Raw genomic sequence first — 15,931 nt, forward strand, 5'->3', positions numbered from 1 at the left:
ACACAAACACATGCCCCTCTATCCTTTCCTTCTTACCTTCTTTACATTGGAGGGTGTGGGGTCACCCCTGCCTGTCCACTGCTCTGCCTTCTACCTGTGTTCTAAATCCCCACCCCTATTGGCTTCTCAAGGACGTTTCTCTTCCATGTATCTTTAGCCTCCTTGGCATTTAAACATGCCTAAGTCTCTGGTATCTTCAAAACAAAACAGTACAAAACAACCTCTCCCCAGCCACCACCCTTCTGCTTTTCTCCTCTTCATAGCCAAGTCTATTGAAAAAACATGTCATTGTCACTGTATTTACTCCCTCAAATTGGTCAGAAAATGTATGGAAAGGAAGTGACTGCATCAACAGCTGACTGGCCAGTTGACTAACTGGCAACCTGGCCTGACCAGTTGATCCCACAACTGGCTGAGTAGATGGAAGGTAGGGCAGATGGAAAGAGTGGACACGCTGGATGAACAGATGAGTGGCAAGTGGATACTGGATTAATTACCTTATTTATTCCAATAAACAAACAAGAGCTTGATTTATTCTCTTTGGGAATAAAGGAACCTACGGCTCCTTACTTATCTGATATATGGAGATCTTGCTGAGAGTGCTTTAAAAGGTATAAAGTAGAAAAGTTCGTCTCTCTAATAGAAGACTTGTTTGAAGCCTTCTGGGTTATAGGGCTACTTATAAGCACGACACACTGCTCATTTCTATATTCTTTGGTTTCTCCCACTTCCGAATCACTATACGGCACTGGATTTACCTAGGGGAGAATGTCCTTCATGTCCGGGATGCTGATACCCAAGACAAAATATTGCAAGCGCTGCACCTTCAGTTTGGTAAACAGTACCCTTGGTGAGTGTATATTTTTAAAGTGATTTAAAACAGGAGCTGTTTTGGGCACCATTTTCAAGCTGTGTAGTCGCCCTAATGGTGCTCTCATTCTGCATCCTTAGAGGTCCCTATCTGCTGGTGAGACAGGGCTTGCTAATCTACCCGCTGTTACTCTACCAAGGGTTCCAGTGGAGAATAATTTGTCTCAGTTAATACAGCACTTCTGCTAGGAACTACTGCTTTAGCCTATTTTGAATTTCTGTAAGTATTAGAAAGTAATGTAACGATTTTCTTTAAAAATAGTATAGTTCAGCATTTTAATTTAGACTATCCTTTCTGTTTCAAATTAATCAGATTTTCCTTTATTTGATTCTTTTTTTCTGAAAATAATTTTTTCCTTACAAAAGTAAAGATGAAAACCAAAAAAGCAAAAAAAATTTTTTTACTGTCCCAAACTATGATATATTCTGAAATTGGCTTAACAAAGATAATTTTTCTTTGATCTTACAGGCAATTTGTTAATGATATCTCAGGAGGAAATAGTTGTATTGCAATCAACAATGGTTTTAGATATTCTATTGATAATATGAAGGTATTTAGTTAGAGTGTGGCTGAAGAGATCCAGATGTTGTTATTTTAAAAGAAGAAGCCCAAACTATTTATTACCCGAAATTTCAGATTCCAATAATACTGTGTCCTCAATATAATTTAATATGTACAAGAGAAACAATTTAATTGACTTTTTGGACATTGCAGTTCAAAGATATATGGGGATGGAAATGCTGTTCCGAGGATTTTGAAGTTTCTCAAATCTATTGATCTTCAAGAGCCACTACAAAAGAAATTCTGTTTTCCTCCTGTGAAGGATAACATCTCCCAAGATATTGACCATATTCTTGAAACTCTAAGTGCCTTGGCTGTTGATCTTGGTGGGACGAACCTCCGAGTTGCAATAGTCAGCATGAAGGTAAAATAACTGTTAAGGTTTTAACTTTATATCCCATACGAGTAGTTGATTTTTAAAAAGTGTGGTTGGAAGGTAGGACTAGAAACATACACAAGAGCTTGTAATCATTTGCCCACAGTATTGACTTTTGGTTCCATTACAATGTGTGTCTCACTATTTTACTAATCACTAACATTTTTTTTTTTTTTTTTCCTGGTACGCGGGCCTCTCACTGTTGTGGCCTCTCCCGTTGCGGAGCACAGGCTCCGGACGCGCAGACTCCGTGGCCATGGCTCACGGGCCCAGCCGCTCTGCGGCATGTGGGATCTTTCTGGACTGGGGCACGAACCCATGTCCCCTGCATCGGCAGGCGGACTCTCAACCACTGCGCCACCAGGGAAGCCCTCACTAACATTTTAAAGAAGTAAAGTTCTCAGGGAATCCAAGTTAGTAGACTTGAGTTGACAATGGGAGACCCATTAGGCATCAGAGAGAGCATCTGCCACCCAGGAGACCTGATATTCTATACTTGGTAACAGCTTGGAGCATGGAGTATGTTGATTACTCTCACTACCCAGGGGAGGGCGTCTGCAAATGGTGAGGGGAATTGCTTCTCCTCTAGATCATGATTTCAGTTGCATACAGCATACCTTCAATCTCTTAACCAAACCATCACCACAGTGTTGACAGAACCTTTATAAAACACCAAACTGTCCATGTTAAAATGATCTCTGGGGCTTCCCTGGTGGCGCAGTGGTTGAGAGTCCGCCTGCCGATGCAGGGGACACAGGTTCGTGCCCCGGTCCGGGAAGATCCCACATGCCGCAGAGCAGCTGTGAGCCATGGCCGCTGAGCCTGCGCGTCCGGAGCCTGTGCTCCGCAACGGGAGAGGCCACAACAGTGAGAGGTCCGTGTACCGCAAAAAAAAAAAAAAAAAAAGATCTCTGATGACTTAACAAGGAAGAATAAACCTAACAGAAAAATCTTTGTTTGAAGCATTGTAGATGTGTGAAGTTTCAGGAATCCATGAGAAATACAGAGGATTTTAAATACAAAGTTGTTTAGATCAAATAAAAGCAAAACAAAACATAATTTTAGTGAAGACAAAGACTCCTTTATAAATACTCTTTAAAAAGTATTAATAGAAAAATATTTTCTTAACATAAAGATATATTCCATATCAATGGTGAACACCCTCTGTAGCGGCATTTCTATAGCTATTCCTATTAAAATCAAGTGGAAAAGAAGGATGTTTTCTGCACCATTTAACATAATTCTCAAAGTTAGGAAGGGAATAAAGCAAGGAACGAATAGCAAAAATGGCGATTGTGGACAGGGTAAAACAAAAAATGTTATAGACAATACGAATAAACCAACAAGCTTGTAGAATAACACAATTGAGTAAAATGGCTAGATATGATAAATATATAAATATCAATACCTTTTTACTTATATGAAATTGTAGGTAAAGATTTGAATTTTTCTGTAGGTGAGTATTTGTCAACCCTGATTGCACATTAGTGTTACCTGGAAGCTTTAAAAAATATATGGATGCCTGGCTCCCACCCCAGACTAGTTAGATGCCAGTCTCTGGGGGTAGGGACTAGGCATCAATATTTGTTCAAAGCTGCCCAGGTGATTCTGATGCACAGTGAAGGCGGAGAAGCACAACTAGGTTTATTTTTAATGACAGTCATTAGTGACAGCTTTAACCCTTGTAAATGGACAAAAATCCATTAATAACAGAAGAATGGAAAAAGTGATCCTATTTAGAACAACAGAACTTATAAAATAAAGTTTTCTGGTTTCCTAAACCAGAAAACTATATGATCTATAAAAAGAAAATCTAAAAACTTTAAAATATAAAGGCTTGAAAAATATCCTGGTTAGGAGTGCTGAGTATTTTTTTAAATGTCAGCACTTTCCAAATTGAATTATGAGTTTAACGTAATTCTAGTCAATTTCAGTGAGGCTTTTTAAAGTTTAACCACATTATTCTGAAATTTACTTAAAATAATACACAAGTGAGAAGAGCAAAGAAATTTAAAAACAAGAATAATTAGGAGGGACTGTCCCTGATTGGTATTAAAACATATCACTAAGCACAGTAATTTAAACATCATGGTTCCATACCATTATTGACTTCAGTTATGGCAGATGATTAAAGCTTAATGACTTAGGATATTTATTTAGTTGCTTCAGTATTTAAACAAGGAAATTTTGTCAACCTGAAAGAGTTAAAAATGACCTTCTAATGACGATTCAGATTAGCCAACATTCACCTTATGTTTAAGAGAGGGCCCATCTGGTTGGCTGTGGAGTTGTCATTGCTTCAACGGCCATATGCTAGGTTGTCTTCCCAGGAAACTACCTGAGTGTATCCCAGGGCTGGCCCAAGCCAGACAGTGGATCCCTTCCCCAGCAGTCATCTGACTCTGCAGTACTGTCCTAGAGTAATGTCTGATTTATTGTGAAAAAGGTCAAAGATTCAGTGTATGCTCCTTAGCTGAGACCCATGAGACAGATCTGTTTTTTCTCTTTCAGGGTGAAATAGTTAAGAAGTATACTCAGTTCAATCCTAAAACCTATGAAGAGAGGATTAATTTAATCCTACAGATGTGTGTAGAAGCTGCAGCAGAAGCTGTAAAACTGAACTGCAGAATTTTGGGAGTAGGTGAGATTGTAAATTACATACCTAAGCAATGTTCATTTTAATGTACAGTTTGCTGAGTTCTGATGCATGATGGAACATCAGGTCACTGTCTGCCCTGTGTGTAGATGGTTCCAGGTCCTGTCTGTGGGCCCCAAGCATGGGGCCTTCCTGGGACCCCAACAAACATTGTGAGAGAAGCATTGATGGAACTGTCAACCTATGGGGAGCCACAGATTTAGCTCAGAACTGCCTTACATTTCCTTGCAGTCCTTGGTAATGTTTGTTTTAGGAGATCTTGGGTGAATTAGTGTTCCAAGCCCAGAAAGTCAGCACACTTTTCTGAGATTGCTCATTAGAATCATTTTCCTTGTGTTTGTGGTGGAGCCCAGGCATTTCCACAGGTGGCCGTGTAAATCCTCGGGAAGGAATTGTGCTGCATTCAACCAAACTGATTCAAGAGTGGAACTCTGTGGATCTCAGGACCCCCCTGTCTGACACTTTGCATCTCCCCGTATGGGTAGACAATGATGGCAACTGTGCTGCCCTTGCAGAAAGGAAATTTGGCCAAGGAAAGGGCCTTGAAAACTTTGTGACACTTATCACAGGCACAGGTAAGAGGAGTAGAGATGGCTGCTTCAGGAGCTAGGGTGTGTGTTGGGGCACGTGCCTTTACCACTCAGCCAGGCAGTTTACAAGTCAGCTTTCACCTTCACTTCCTGCTTGAGTAGAGCCTGAAGGTGAGAGTGAGGGCCCGCCCAGGTCTTTTCTGAGCATGTGCCCCGCCCTGTGCATGCATTGGCCTTCTAACTTCCCAGGAATCGTCTGAGCTATTCAAAGCCCTTATTCCCCAAAGCTTCTCATTGCTCATTCTCCAGGATTTCCTCCTACTCTCTTTGGTTAGTATATTGTTTGTCACAACTGTTGTCCATTGCCCTAGGCAGTAGAGACTAATAACTATATTTTGCCTTTAAATGTTTTTGGTGAGTGCCCCCTGGATAGCCCCCTCAGCCCTGGGAAAGTTCTGGGGTAGGTGAGATAAAGGCAAGCCCTTTGAGCTGGTCCTCTGGGAGCCACCAAGCAGGTCAAAACAAACCACCACAATTCTTTGAGAAGAAGGTTCATTCTGCTCTCTCCATATTGCCATCTGTACTGGCAATGTAGGCTATTATTCTAGGCCATCGCCAAACTGGGGGGTGAGGGGTGGGCGTGATGGGACCAGAAAATGCCAGAAATCTCTTACTAAGATTCAGCCGGTTTTTTCTTGATTAATTGTTCCCCTGGTTGTTGTAAGGTTTTGGTTAGTTTCCAGAGTTCCAAAAAACTCGATTCTGACAGTTTTTGCCAGTTTGTTCATTGCTTTAGTGAAGGGATGGGCTTTTGGAGTTCCCTACTCTGCCACTTTTGCTGATGTCTCAATTTGTTTTGTTTTGTTTTGTTTTGTTTTATTTTGTGGTACGCGGGCCTCTCACTGTTGTGGCCTCTCCCGTTGCGGAGCACAGGCTCCGGACGCGCAGGCTCAGCGGCCATGGCTCACGGGCCCAGCTGCTCCGCGGCATGTGGGATCTTCCCAGAACTGGGGCACGAACCCGTGTCCCCTGCATCGGCAGGCGGACTCTCAACCACTGCGCCACCAGGGAAGCCCCCAATTTTTTTTTTAAATGAGAAGACGGGCTCAGGTAGTCAGTGTTCGAGGCAGCACTTGGTCCCACATATGCCTAACTTCAAACCGTGCGTGCTCTTTTTTTTGTTTTTAATTAGGGTATAGCTGTTTTACAATGTTGTGTTTCTACTGTACAGTGGAGTTCCCTGCGCTATCCTAATATGTATAAAACTGTGTGTGCTCTTAAACTCCACGTTATACTACCTCCCTAATGCTGAGCTCATGCACTTCTCTTAGTCTCGGACACAGTTTTAGCAAGCTTGGATATCATTTCCTAGTTCAGAGCAGTAATAACCTGCAAATTAGAGGAGTGAGGGTTGATGAGTAGGTGCCACAAGAAGTAAGAGATGGCAGGACAACTCTAAAATGCAGACCCTATTAAAGCAAAACGCCCTTTACCCCTTACTAGCTCCTCAACTCCGTAACAAAAAGTACTCATCGATATTCAAAATTATTGAATCATAGATTTTTAGACATGGTGGCATTATGAAGAGGCAAAACCATGTTTCATATTCTCTGTTTAAGAAAGCAGGTGGGGGCTTCCCTGGTGGCACAGTGGTTGAGAGTCTGCCTGCCGATGCAGGGGACGCGGGTTCGTGCCCCGGTCCGGGAAGATCCCACATGCCGTGGAGCGGCTGGGCCCATGAGCCATGGCCGCTGGGCCTGTGCGTCCGGAGCCTGTGCTCCGCAACGGGAGAGGCCACAACAGTGAGAGAGGCCCGCGTACTGCAAAAAAAAAAAAAAAAAAAAAAAAAAAAAAAAAGCAGGTAGTGTATGAAACCTTTCAGAAAGATTGTCTTATCTTGGGTTTCTCCCACAGCAGAGCCTGAGACAAGGAGTTCAGTGTGGGTATTTTATTTTGGAGGTGATTCTGAGAAGCAGGAGTGAGGGAGTGGGAAGAGTGGGACAGAGCAGGGGAGCCATTAGAGGATGTATTATCAAAGTTGCCTTGAGGACAGTGGGGGTTGAAATCTACCCAGAGTTGTCCACTTAATCTGCTGGCTCCTGTCTCTCCTTGGTTGACAGCTGCTTCTGGGCAACTGTGTGTGCATGGCTACTAGGCTCTTACTTGAGTGTTGGAGAAGGCCTTGGTGAGAACCAAGTTGAAATCATAGTGAGCCAAGGAGATGCAACACAGGGCATTGGAGGATCAGCTAAAAATATTTCCATACAAAATGATTCCAGGTAAAGCTTTGGTACTTAGTAAATTTCAGCTATCTAGGAAAGTAGGCACCATATAGAACCTCACATTCCAAAGCTTTGCTAAACAGAGGAGGCGTTGCCATAGCAGTTTTCTGTTTCAGGTGCAGAGCCACTTCAGTGATTGTCGTCTCTCACTATAGGAATTGGCGGGGGGATCATCCATCAGCATGAACTGATCCATGGCAGCTCCTTCTGCGCTGCAGAGCTTGGCCACATTGTGGTGTCCCTGGATGGGCCTGACTGTTCCTGTGGAAGCCATGGGTGTATTGAAGCATATGCCTCTGGAATGGCCTTGCAGAGGGAAGCAAAAAAGCTACATGATGGTCGGTTTCTTTCACCTGAGGAATTAAATAGCCAAATGGTAGACAAGTACTTCAAAGTAGATATTCCAAAGAGAGCTGAACGCTGACACCAGAACTTTTAACCTTTTCACTCCCTAGAGGAAAATCAGGGCTCCACATACTGCAGCTCAAAGTCTTCTTGGTCCTGACCCGTATTAATACCCTTCCTCTCCAGCACTGGGAGGGCCGGGGTCTTGAGCTCCAGGATAGCAGGGGAGATGTCTTTCATTTTTGCCTTCTCAGCCCCTAGCACAGGTTGGGTACTTAATAGAGATTTTAATGGAGAATTAAATGGATGAACATATTACAGTTTTTCAACTGAGAGGTTTATTTGAATTACACCTATTTCTGGACATGTTATTAATGTCAGGATGGTTTCTAGTCTAATTCAAGAGGGAGTCGTTTAATATCATTACAACATGGTGTGTCAAGTGGAATGAGAACGATGGCCAAGGAACATAGATGCATATAGGAAGGACACCAGTGTTCCCTCCCCGCCCTCTCCATACAGGGAAGGGAGCGTTAGGGTGCTGTCCTGGGAGTTGAGAGTCAAGAGGGTAAACAGAATTATTGAGGCAAGTTTGGATGAGCCAGGGAGCATTTCCAAGCATAGGAAACAGTGGTGTTGGTGCATAAGGGCAAGGCAGGGTATAGTGTAGCAAGAGGTAAGCCAGGACCAGCAGCTAATGGAAAAACCACTGAAAAATTTTAGGGTAAAGACATAGATCCAAATTTTAGATTTTTCACCACACTTTTTTTTTCTAGCAGGAAAATGGTAGTTGAATGGAGGCTGGCTTTAAGGGGGACAGTTCTAGAGTGACTTCCAGTTTTCTGGGTGGACACCTTTGGGGGTAGGGACATGAGAGGAGGAACAGGGCTTGGCAGAAGCTGACGGTTGGGAACCAGTGGGACATGCAGGTGGGAGCGTGCAGGAGGCAGCTGGCTGCAGGGGTCTGATGCTCAGGAGAGGGGACAGGACTGAAGTCAGGATTGGGAATCATGGGCACTGAGGTGGCCATTAAACCTGTGAATGAGACTTGCAGTGAGATGAAAGTCCAGGGTGGAATCCTGTGAAATGTCAGCACTTGAGGGCAGGGAGGAAAACCAGGAAAGGGTAAAGTCACAGGAACCAAAAAGGGAGTGTTTCAGGGAGGGTAGTGGGTAGTGTCAAGTGCTGAGTAAGAGGAAACCAGAAAGTTAATTGGCTTTGACCCTGAGGAAGGACATCATTTGAAGCCCTGAAAACAGTGTTTATTTTTCAGTCTCATTTTTATCAACACCCCCCCCACTAAGGAGCCTAAATGTTTAGACAATTTTTCCTAATCATTCAACCCCATGAAACTTTAATACCACAGATACATTGTTTATCTGTTGTTACTGTCTGTATAAAAAGAGTAAGAATTTTTTTGCCCACAAGAACCAGTTTTTGCCCCCATGGGGGTAAATGCATATCTTAAAGAAGTTCAGTCAAGTGGGAGCAGAAGCCTAACTACCCTGAGTAGGAGCAGAAGTGAGGGTTGAGAACGCAGGAGGGGAAGGGTGGAGGAGCCCTTACAAAAAGGCCCCTGGGGAGAGAGGGAGAGATGAGCTGTGAAGCCCTGGTGGAGGGGCGAGAGAGGGAGAGCAGCGGGATTTGCGAACACAGACCTGTTTATAAGCCGGGGCAGAGGAGTAAGGGAGTTCTACCTGGAGGCATCCTTTATCTGAGAGGTCAGAAATGGGGAAATCTCTTGGTGGCGGGAGCTGGGATAGACGGTCTGAGGAGATGAAGGCTGAGAAGGGCAATGAACGGGAATGGGAGAGAGTGGCCAGAGCAGCTGTGAGGGCCCCTGGAAGACAGGAGACCACCACTTGGTGTCTAGGTAACCGTCTGCTTGGTTGGGATTTTCTCCCATCAGAGCCCAAGTAATAGCAGATGAGGAAGGAGTTTGAATCTGGGTTGGTGGCTGGCAGTGTGAGGGGCAGAAAGTCAAGGACTACAGATAACTACAGAAATATCTACCATTCATTTAGCATTTACTCTGGCCAGCACTTAACTTGAGTACTTAAGTCCATTTTCTCATTTAATCCCTAAAGGAATCCTGCTAGGGTAGGTATCATTACCCCAGTCTTAGAAGAGAAACACGTGGAGGTGACATGGGCAGGGTAGTGCAGCCCGTGGTGGTAGAGCTGACAGCTGAACCCAGGTCTGTCCGTTTCTGAGGTGCTGTGCCTTCCTGCCACTGTGGGTCACTGGCAAATAATGCAGCCTTGCATCTGGCATAGATAAGGGAGGAGATGAATGCAGAGGAGTTCTGGTAATTTTGGGGGAAAAAAACACTTCAAGATTGTTTAATATGGAAGGGGGAAGTGAAGGAGGCTCTGGTCAGAGTTGAGGATTTCCAGTTAGAGAAGTTCTGGATGATGTATAAGCAGGCAGCAAAGCCCTCTGGCAAATGTATATGGATATTTACGAATGATAAAAAGCTTTGCAAATGTGAAAAGAGATTATCATCTTCCCACTTGGAGGCTTGCCGCCCACAGGCATAATTATGAGCTTGGCCTTCCGAAGCTCATGAATGACTGCTTCTCCTTCTCACCTCTGCTCAAACAGAAGACCAGCTCTTGGTGGAAGGGATGTCAGTGCCAAAAGACGAAGCTGTGGGCGCACTCCATCTCATCCAAGCTGCGAAACTTGGCAATGCAAAGGCCCAGAGCATCTTGAGAACAGGTGAGCACGCGGGTCTGGGCAGCTCTGACAGCCCAGGGCTCCGACAAATGCCCAGCCCTCAGGACCAGTGCAGAGGTAATTTTCCTACTTACTGTTCAAGGTATTTGGCAGTGTTGCCTTTTTAAACAGGTTTTTGTTTTGTTTTACAACTATGAAAAAACTACTTGTTCATTTTCTGGAAATTTAGAGAAATACAGGAGAGTAAGGAAAAGTATCTTTTAGTTTTACTGTTCAGAGATATCAACTATTAACATTTCCTTCCAGTCTATTTTTTTTTTACATAGTTGAGATCATATAGTATAGTATATGTACAGTTTTATACCCAGCTCTTTTCATTTCAAAGTATCACATAATCATTTTTTCATATTAAGGATAAATCATATAAACAGCTTTAAAAGTACTGCTTCCATGAGGTAGTGTGAACGAACTATTCCTGGCTGGTGCTCTTTTCCACCTTCCTCTTTGACTTTGGATTTGGCTCTCTCCCCGAAAACTTGTTTTTAATTTTTGTTTTCCTGTAGCTGGAACAGCGTTGGGTCTTGCGGTTGTGAACATCCTCCACACTATGAATCCTTCCCTTGTGATCCTCTCTGGAGTCCTAGCCAGTCACTATATCCACACTGTCAAAGACGTCATCCGCCAGCAAGCCTTGTCCTCGGTTCAGGACGTGGACGTGGTGGTTTCGGATTTGGTGGAACCCGCCCTGCTCGGCGCGGCCAGCATGGTTCTGGACTACACGACTCGCAGGATCTACTAGTCCTCCGAAGAGTGGACGTGGACCGAGATTCAAGAGCTCCTTGGCAGAATCAGGTTGTCTTCTAGATGAGCATTTCTTAAAAGGCAAATTTGGTATTTCAATTTATTTGGCAGGCAACTTTGGCAGAGTTTTTGCTTTTAGTCTCTTCCAGAGTCACTTTTCCCAACCCGTTTTTGTAGATGCTGCTCCTTGTGCGGTCATTTCAGCTCAAACCTTGTCACAATCTTCTGTGCCAAAAGGAGCTACAGTAGTAGCCGAGGAAGCCTTAGGACTCTGCTTACTAGATGTACCACTTAGACCTGCAGGCCTTGCTTGGGGTGTGACCTTGATACTGGAGTTTGGATTATTAATCCTTCCTCCTCTGACCCTAAGTTCAGAACACAGAAAGGGATCCAGTCAGGGAACAGAAGGAAATCTCACCATGAAGGGCTTAAGTAAAACCTTTTTAAAGCAGTTTTATTGAGGTATTTTTTAAAGTGCACAACTTGGTTGAGTTTTGACATATATATACCTATGAAACCATGGCCACGATCAGGACATCAGGTGTATGTATCTCTCACCCCCAAACATTACTTGTTGAAAGATGTTATTTGCTATTACTCTCTCAGAATCTTGAGCAACTTTAGATCAGGGATCTGAATTACAGTGGCCTTAGTGACCTTGTCCTTATCTTCTTAAGGCCAGCTGAGAAGCCACTAGGACTTACAGCCTCTGAAAGATTAACCATCCCAGAAGGATCCTTGCTACTGACAAGCAGACACCTCTCCCTTCAATAGCTTTTCATACTACGTTGAATATGACCCTGGAGTGTTGATTAAGGCAGTGTTTGTTGTGTGTCATACCTAGAGCCCACATCTGTGAAATCTGGATTCTGGCTAAATAAGATTGCACGCTCGAATTGGTGTCAAGATAACAAAGGCCAAGGTTCTTGCTATTAATTTCAACCTGGAAGAAATACTGATAGCCACCATTTATTAAGTGCCTACTGTGTGCCAGGCTCTGAACTTGGTGCTTCATATGCATTATTCTAAATTCTCACAACCAGTAAGGTAGGTGTTTTAATTCCCATTTTATAGAACCCCAAACTAAGTCAAGTGGTGTGCCTAAAGCCGCGTGGCTAATGAGTCTTAAAGACAGGGTTTGACCCAGGTCCCTCTGTGTTTTTTCTGCTAAGCCACACAAACCTCTCTTCATATCAAAAACTTCCAAAGTGCAAATATATTCTAATTTATTCCAGGCTACCAAGAGCTTTCACAAGAATATCTTATTAGCAAATGAATCGATTCATCCTTGACACTATCTCTCAGTGGTGAATTTAATAAAATATTCCTGTATGCTGTGGTAATTTTGCCAGCACAGTATTTGGTCTAGTGACAGGTTTTTATGGGTACTTTTAGATGACCTTAAAAAGGACATGCATATGTTTTTCAGATTGTTTATTATTTTAGGAAAACCTGAAGGTTTCTACAGCATTATTTCTGTGTTCACATATAAAATGAAGGAATCAAGTTTGCATTTGAATTACTTCCTTCCTGGTGGGTTAATGTGAAAAGCTAGGTTGGCTGATTCTTAGAACTCTGTCAGCTCTGAAATAATCTCCAGGTCCTGGTTGATTCCTGGGAAGGAAGCTAGTTGGCTTGGCCATCAGTGTCTGGGGCGGGTCGGTATACCGTGAAGGGGCATCAGCTGTTCTTTGATAAAACCTACAACCACTGCATACACCAGACAGTTGCACTGCTACCAAGTTTCATACCAAATATTTGGAAGGATGGTATTGAATCTAAAACCAAATCTTAGTTTTTATTAAATTCATGGAAAGGCTAATATATTCCAACATAATTATTACATATAGCTAAATGATCACATCTTAATTTATTTTAATGTAAATATTTTTATTTTACTGTTCTGAGCCAAATTCTAAAAAAATAAATGTATTTCCTTGTGGAAATCCTGCCATTTCTGTATTTTGTTTTGTTCTTAATTAGCTCATTAGCTAAAAGCATTCCCCTTCCCAAAAGAGATTTGTTGTGCTCCTTACTTTCTGAAGGTCATATAACTTCTTTAAGGCATTTAATATTGATTTAACAACCACCCCACCAAAAAACTTTGTTAATAGAAAGCATTGTTATATAACTTTAAAATATATATTGCAAAATGATCACCACACTGTCTAGCTAATATCGTCACAATACATAGTTAAGAGTTTTTTTCCCTTGTTAAGATCTACTTTCATAGCAACTTTCAAATATGCCATATAGTATTATCAACTATAGTCGCCATGCTGTACATTACATCCCCATGACTTATAACTGGAAGTTTGTACCTTTTGACCCTCTTCACCCACTCCCCACCTCCCAACTCCCCACCTCCCAAACCCCCACCTGTGGCAACCACCGATCTGTTCTCTCTGAGCTTGGTTTTGTTTTTTTAACATTCTACATATAAGTGAGATCATACAGTATTTGTCTTTCTCAGTCTGATTTATTTCACTTAGCATAATGCCCTCAAGGTCTAGCCATGTTTCACAAATGGCAAGATTTCATTTTTTTTCTAATGGCTAAATACTATTCTGTCATATATATTTACACATTTTATTTATCCATTCATCCACTGATGGACACTTAGGTTGTTTCCATTACCTTGGCTATGTAAATAATGCTGCATGTAAGAGTGCATATATCTTTTTGAGTTAATGTTTGTGTTTTCTTCAGATAAATACCCAGAACTGGAATTGCTGGATCATATGGGAATTTCATTATAATTTTTTGAGGAACCTCCATTCTGTTTTCCATAGTGGCTGCACCAGTTTACATTCCCACCAGCAGTGCACAAGGGTTCCCTTTCTCCACCTCCTCTCCAACACTTATTTGTCTTTTTGATAACAGCTATTCTAAGAAATGTGAGGTGGTATCTCATTGTGGTTTTGATTTTCATTTTCCCTGGTGATTAGTGATGTTGAGCACCTTTTCATTTACCCATTGGCCAGCTGTTTGGCTTCTTTGGATAAATGTCTATTCAAATCCTCTTATTTTTAAATTGGATTGTTTTTATGCTATTGAGTTGTATGAATTCTTCACATATTTTGGATATGAACCCTTCACTGTATGTATGATTTGCAAATATTTTCTCCCTTTTAGTAGGCTGTCTTTTCGTTTTGTCGATGGTTTCTTTTGCTGTGCAGAAGCTTTTTAGTTTGATGTAGTCCCAGTTATTTTTGCTCTTGTTGCCTTTGCTTTTGGCATCAAATCCAAAAAAATCATCACAAGACTGATGTCAGGGAGCTTATACTGCCTGTGTCTTCTAGGATTTTTATGGTTTCAGGCCTTATAGTCAAGTCTTTAATCCATTTTGAGTTTATTAATTTTTCCAATCCATGAGCTTGGGGTCTGTCTTTAGTTTCTTTCATCGGTGTCTGATACTTTTCAGTGTACAGTTTTTTCACCTCCTTGGTTATACTTATTCCTAGGTGTTCTATTCTTTTTGATGTAATTGTAAACGGGACTGTTTTCTTCTCTTTCTGATAGTTCGTTATTAGTGTACAGAAATGCAACAAATTTCTGTATACTAATTTTGTATCTTACAACGTAATTCATTTATTAGTAGTTATTAGTAACAGGTTTTTGGTGGAGTCTTTAGGGTTTTTTATATATAAAATCATGTAATCTGCAAATAGTGACAGTTTTATTTCTTCCTTTCCAACGTGGATGCCTTTTATTTTCTTGCCTAAGCGCTCTGGCTAGTACTTCCAATACTATGTTGAATCCATTTAAAATTTGACATAAAAATCAAAGTGGTCCCAAGAAAGAGGTTTGAAACTAAATACTGAGCACTCACTGAGTTTCTGAACCAACTCCTTCCTTTTTATGAAGCCCCATGTGAGTAATGTAGGCATTAGAAACAATCCAAAGCTACTACTGCCACCTCAAAACTTAAGAGGCTTACACGGTAATCATTTTCTCTCATGGTTTCTGTGGGTCAGGAATTTTGGAAAGGCTTTACCTGGCAATTCCGACTCAGGGCATCAGATGCACGTGCAGTTAGACAGTGGCTGGAGCTGGAATAGGAGGTTGGAATAGGGCTGGCCATGCATCTCTCTTTGCTTGTAGTTTCCAGGTCTCTCCACGTTGGTTGATTTGGGCTTCCTCATAGCATGGTGGCTTCAGGATTGTAGAACTTTTTACATGGTGGCTCAAGGACTACCAGCTTGTGTGTTCCAACAAACCAGCCGTAAGCTGTGTTGCCTTTTACAACCTAGCCTTGGATGCATATAGCATTACTTTTGTCATATTATCCAGTCACCTCTTGATTTCGAGAAAGTCAGACTTTACTGACATCTGATTAACGGCCACATCCACCCTCAAGAAGCCCATCCTGTGTGGGAGGCAAGACAAGTCCAAATGACACCAAGACAATATCAAAAGGTAAGCTGTTGCACGTAGAGGGCCATGGGAGCTCAGGGGAAAGGAAAGGCATTACGGAGGTGGCCTTTCAGCTAGTTCTTAAACCAGATTTCAACATTTTCAAGGGCATTAAGCAAGGCCCAGGAGCAACTAATGGTTGGTGAACAACAGCAAGTGATTGCTTGATTGCAAGCAGAGGTGGCTAAAGGGGAGGAATAGCAAAGAGGCCAGAAATGCGGGCCAGATCAAGGAATGCCCAACTAAGACGCTTGGAGAGGGGAAGGTAGGCAGAAAAGTAAATGTTCCTCTCCCTTCCAGACATAATTACCATAGAGATGGTGGACTTTCCTTCTCGGCAATGGCAAGACCTACCCCTGCTCCACCTCCTGAATGTGGCATTACATCAATCTCCAACTTGGACTAGTATCAGGT

At 42.4% G+C, this 15,931-nt stretch overlaps 1 protein-coding gene and 1 long non-coding RNA gene across 4 annotated transcripts in view; one reads left to right on the plus strand and one right to left on the minus strand.

The window, feature by feature from the left end:
- The window catches only part of GNE (glucosamine (UDP-N-acetyl)-2-epimerase/N-acetylmannosamine kinase), a 40,610-nt gene extending 27,555 nt beyond the window's left edge, over nucleotides 1-13,055 (plus strand). For 2 of the 3 annotated variants that reach the window (XM_027105515.1, XM_027105517.1), the window contains exons 6-12: nucleotides 763-850; nucleotides 1,586-1,796; nucleotides 4,320-4,449; nucleotides 4,818-5,039; nucleotides 7,432-7,614; nucleotides 10,226-10,342; nucleotides 10,864-13,055. In XM_027105515.1, coding sequence (XP_026961316.1) covers nucleotides 763-850; nucleotides 1,586-1,796; nucleotides 4,320-4,449; nucleotides 4,818-5,039; nucleotides 7,432-7,614; nucleotides 10,226-10,342; nucleotides 10,864-11,099 — 1,187 coding nt within the window. In that variant the 3' untranslated portion in view covers nucleotides 11,100-13,055. The remainder of the gene's footprint in view (nucleotides 1-762; nucleotides 851-1,585; nucleotides 1,797-4,319; nucleotides 4,450-4,817; nucleotides 5,040-7,431; nucleotides 7,615-10,225; nucleotides 10,343-10,863) is intronic. The other variant, XM_027105516.1, reaches the window with a different exon arrangement.
- Nucleotides 11,300-15,327, minus strand: LOC113619958 (uncharacterized). Its single transcript, XR_003432601.1, has 2 exons — nucleotides 15,099-15,327; nucleotides 11,300-11,466 (listed from the first exon to the last, which is right to left on the minus strand). It is a non-coding gene; the product is annotated as an uncharacterized LOC113619958 (long non-coding RNA).
- Between the last annotated feature and the right edge of the window lie 604 nt (nucleotides 15,328-15,931).

The sequence above is a fragment of the Aethalodelphis obliquidens genome, unplaced genomic scaffold (genome assembly GCF_003676395.1).
Source record: "Aethalodelphis obliquidens isolate GAN/ISIS:26980383/991018 unplaced genomic scaffold, ASM367639v1 scaffold7, whole genome shotgun sequence".
In the NCBI taxonomy this organism is placed as follows: Eukaryota; Metazoa; Chordata; class Mammalia; order Artiodactyla; family Delphinidae; genus Aethalodelphis; species Aethalodelphis obliquidens.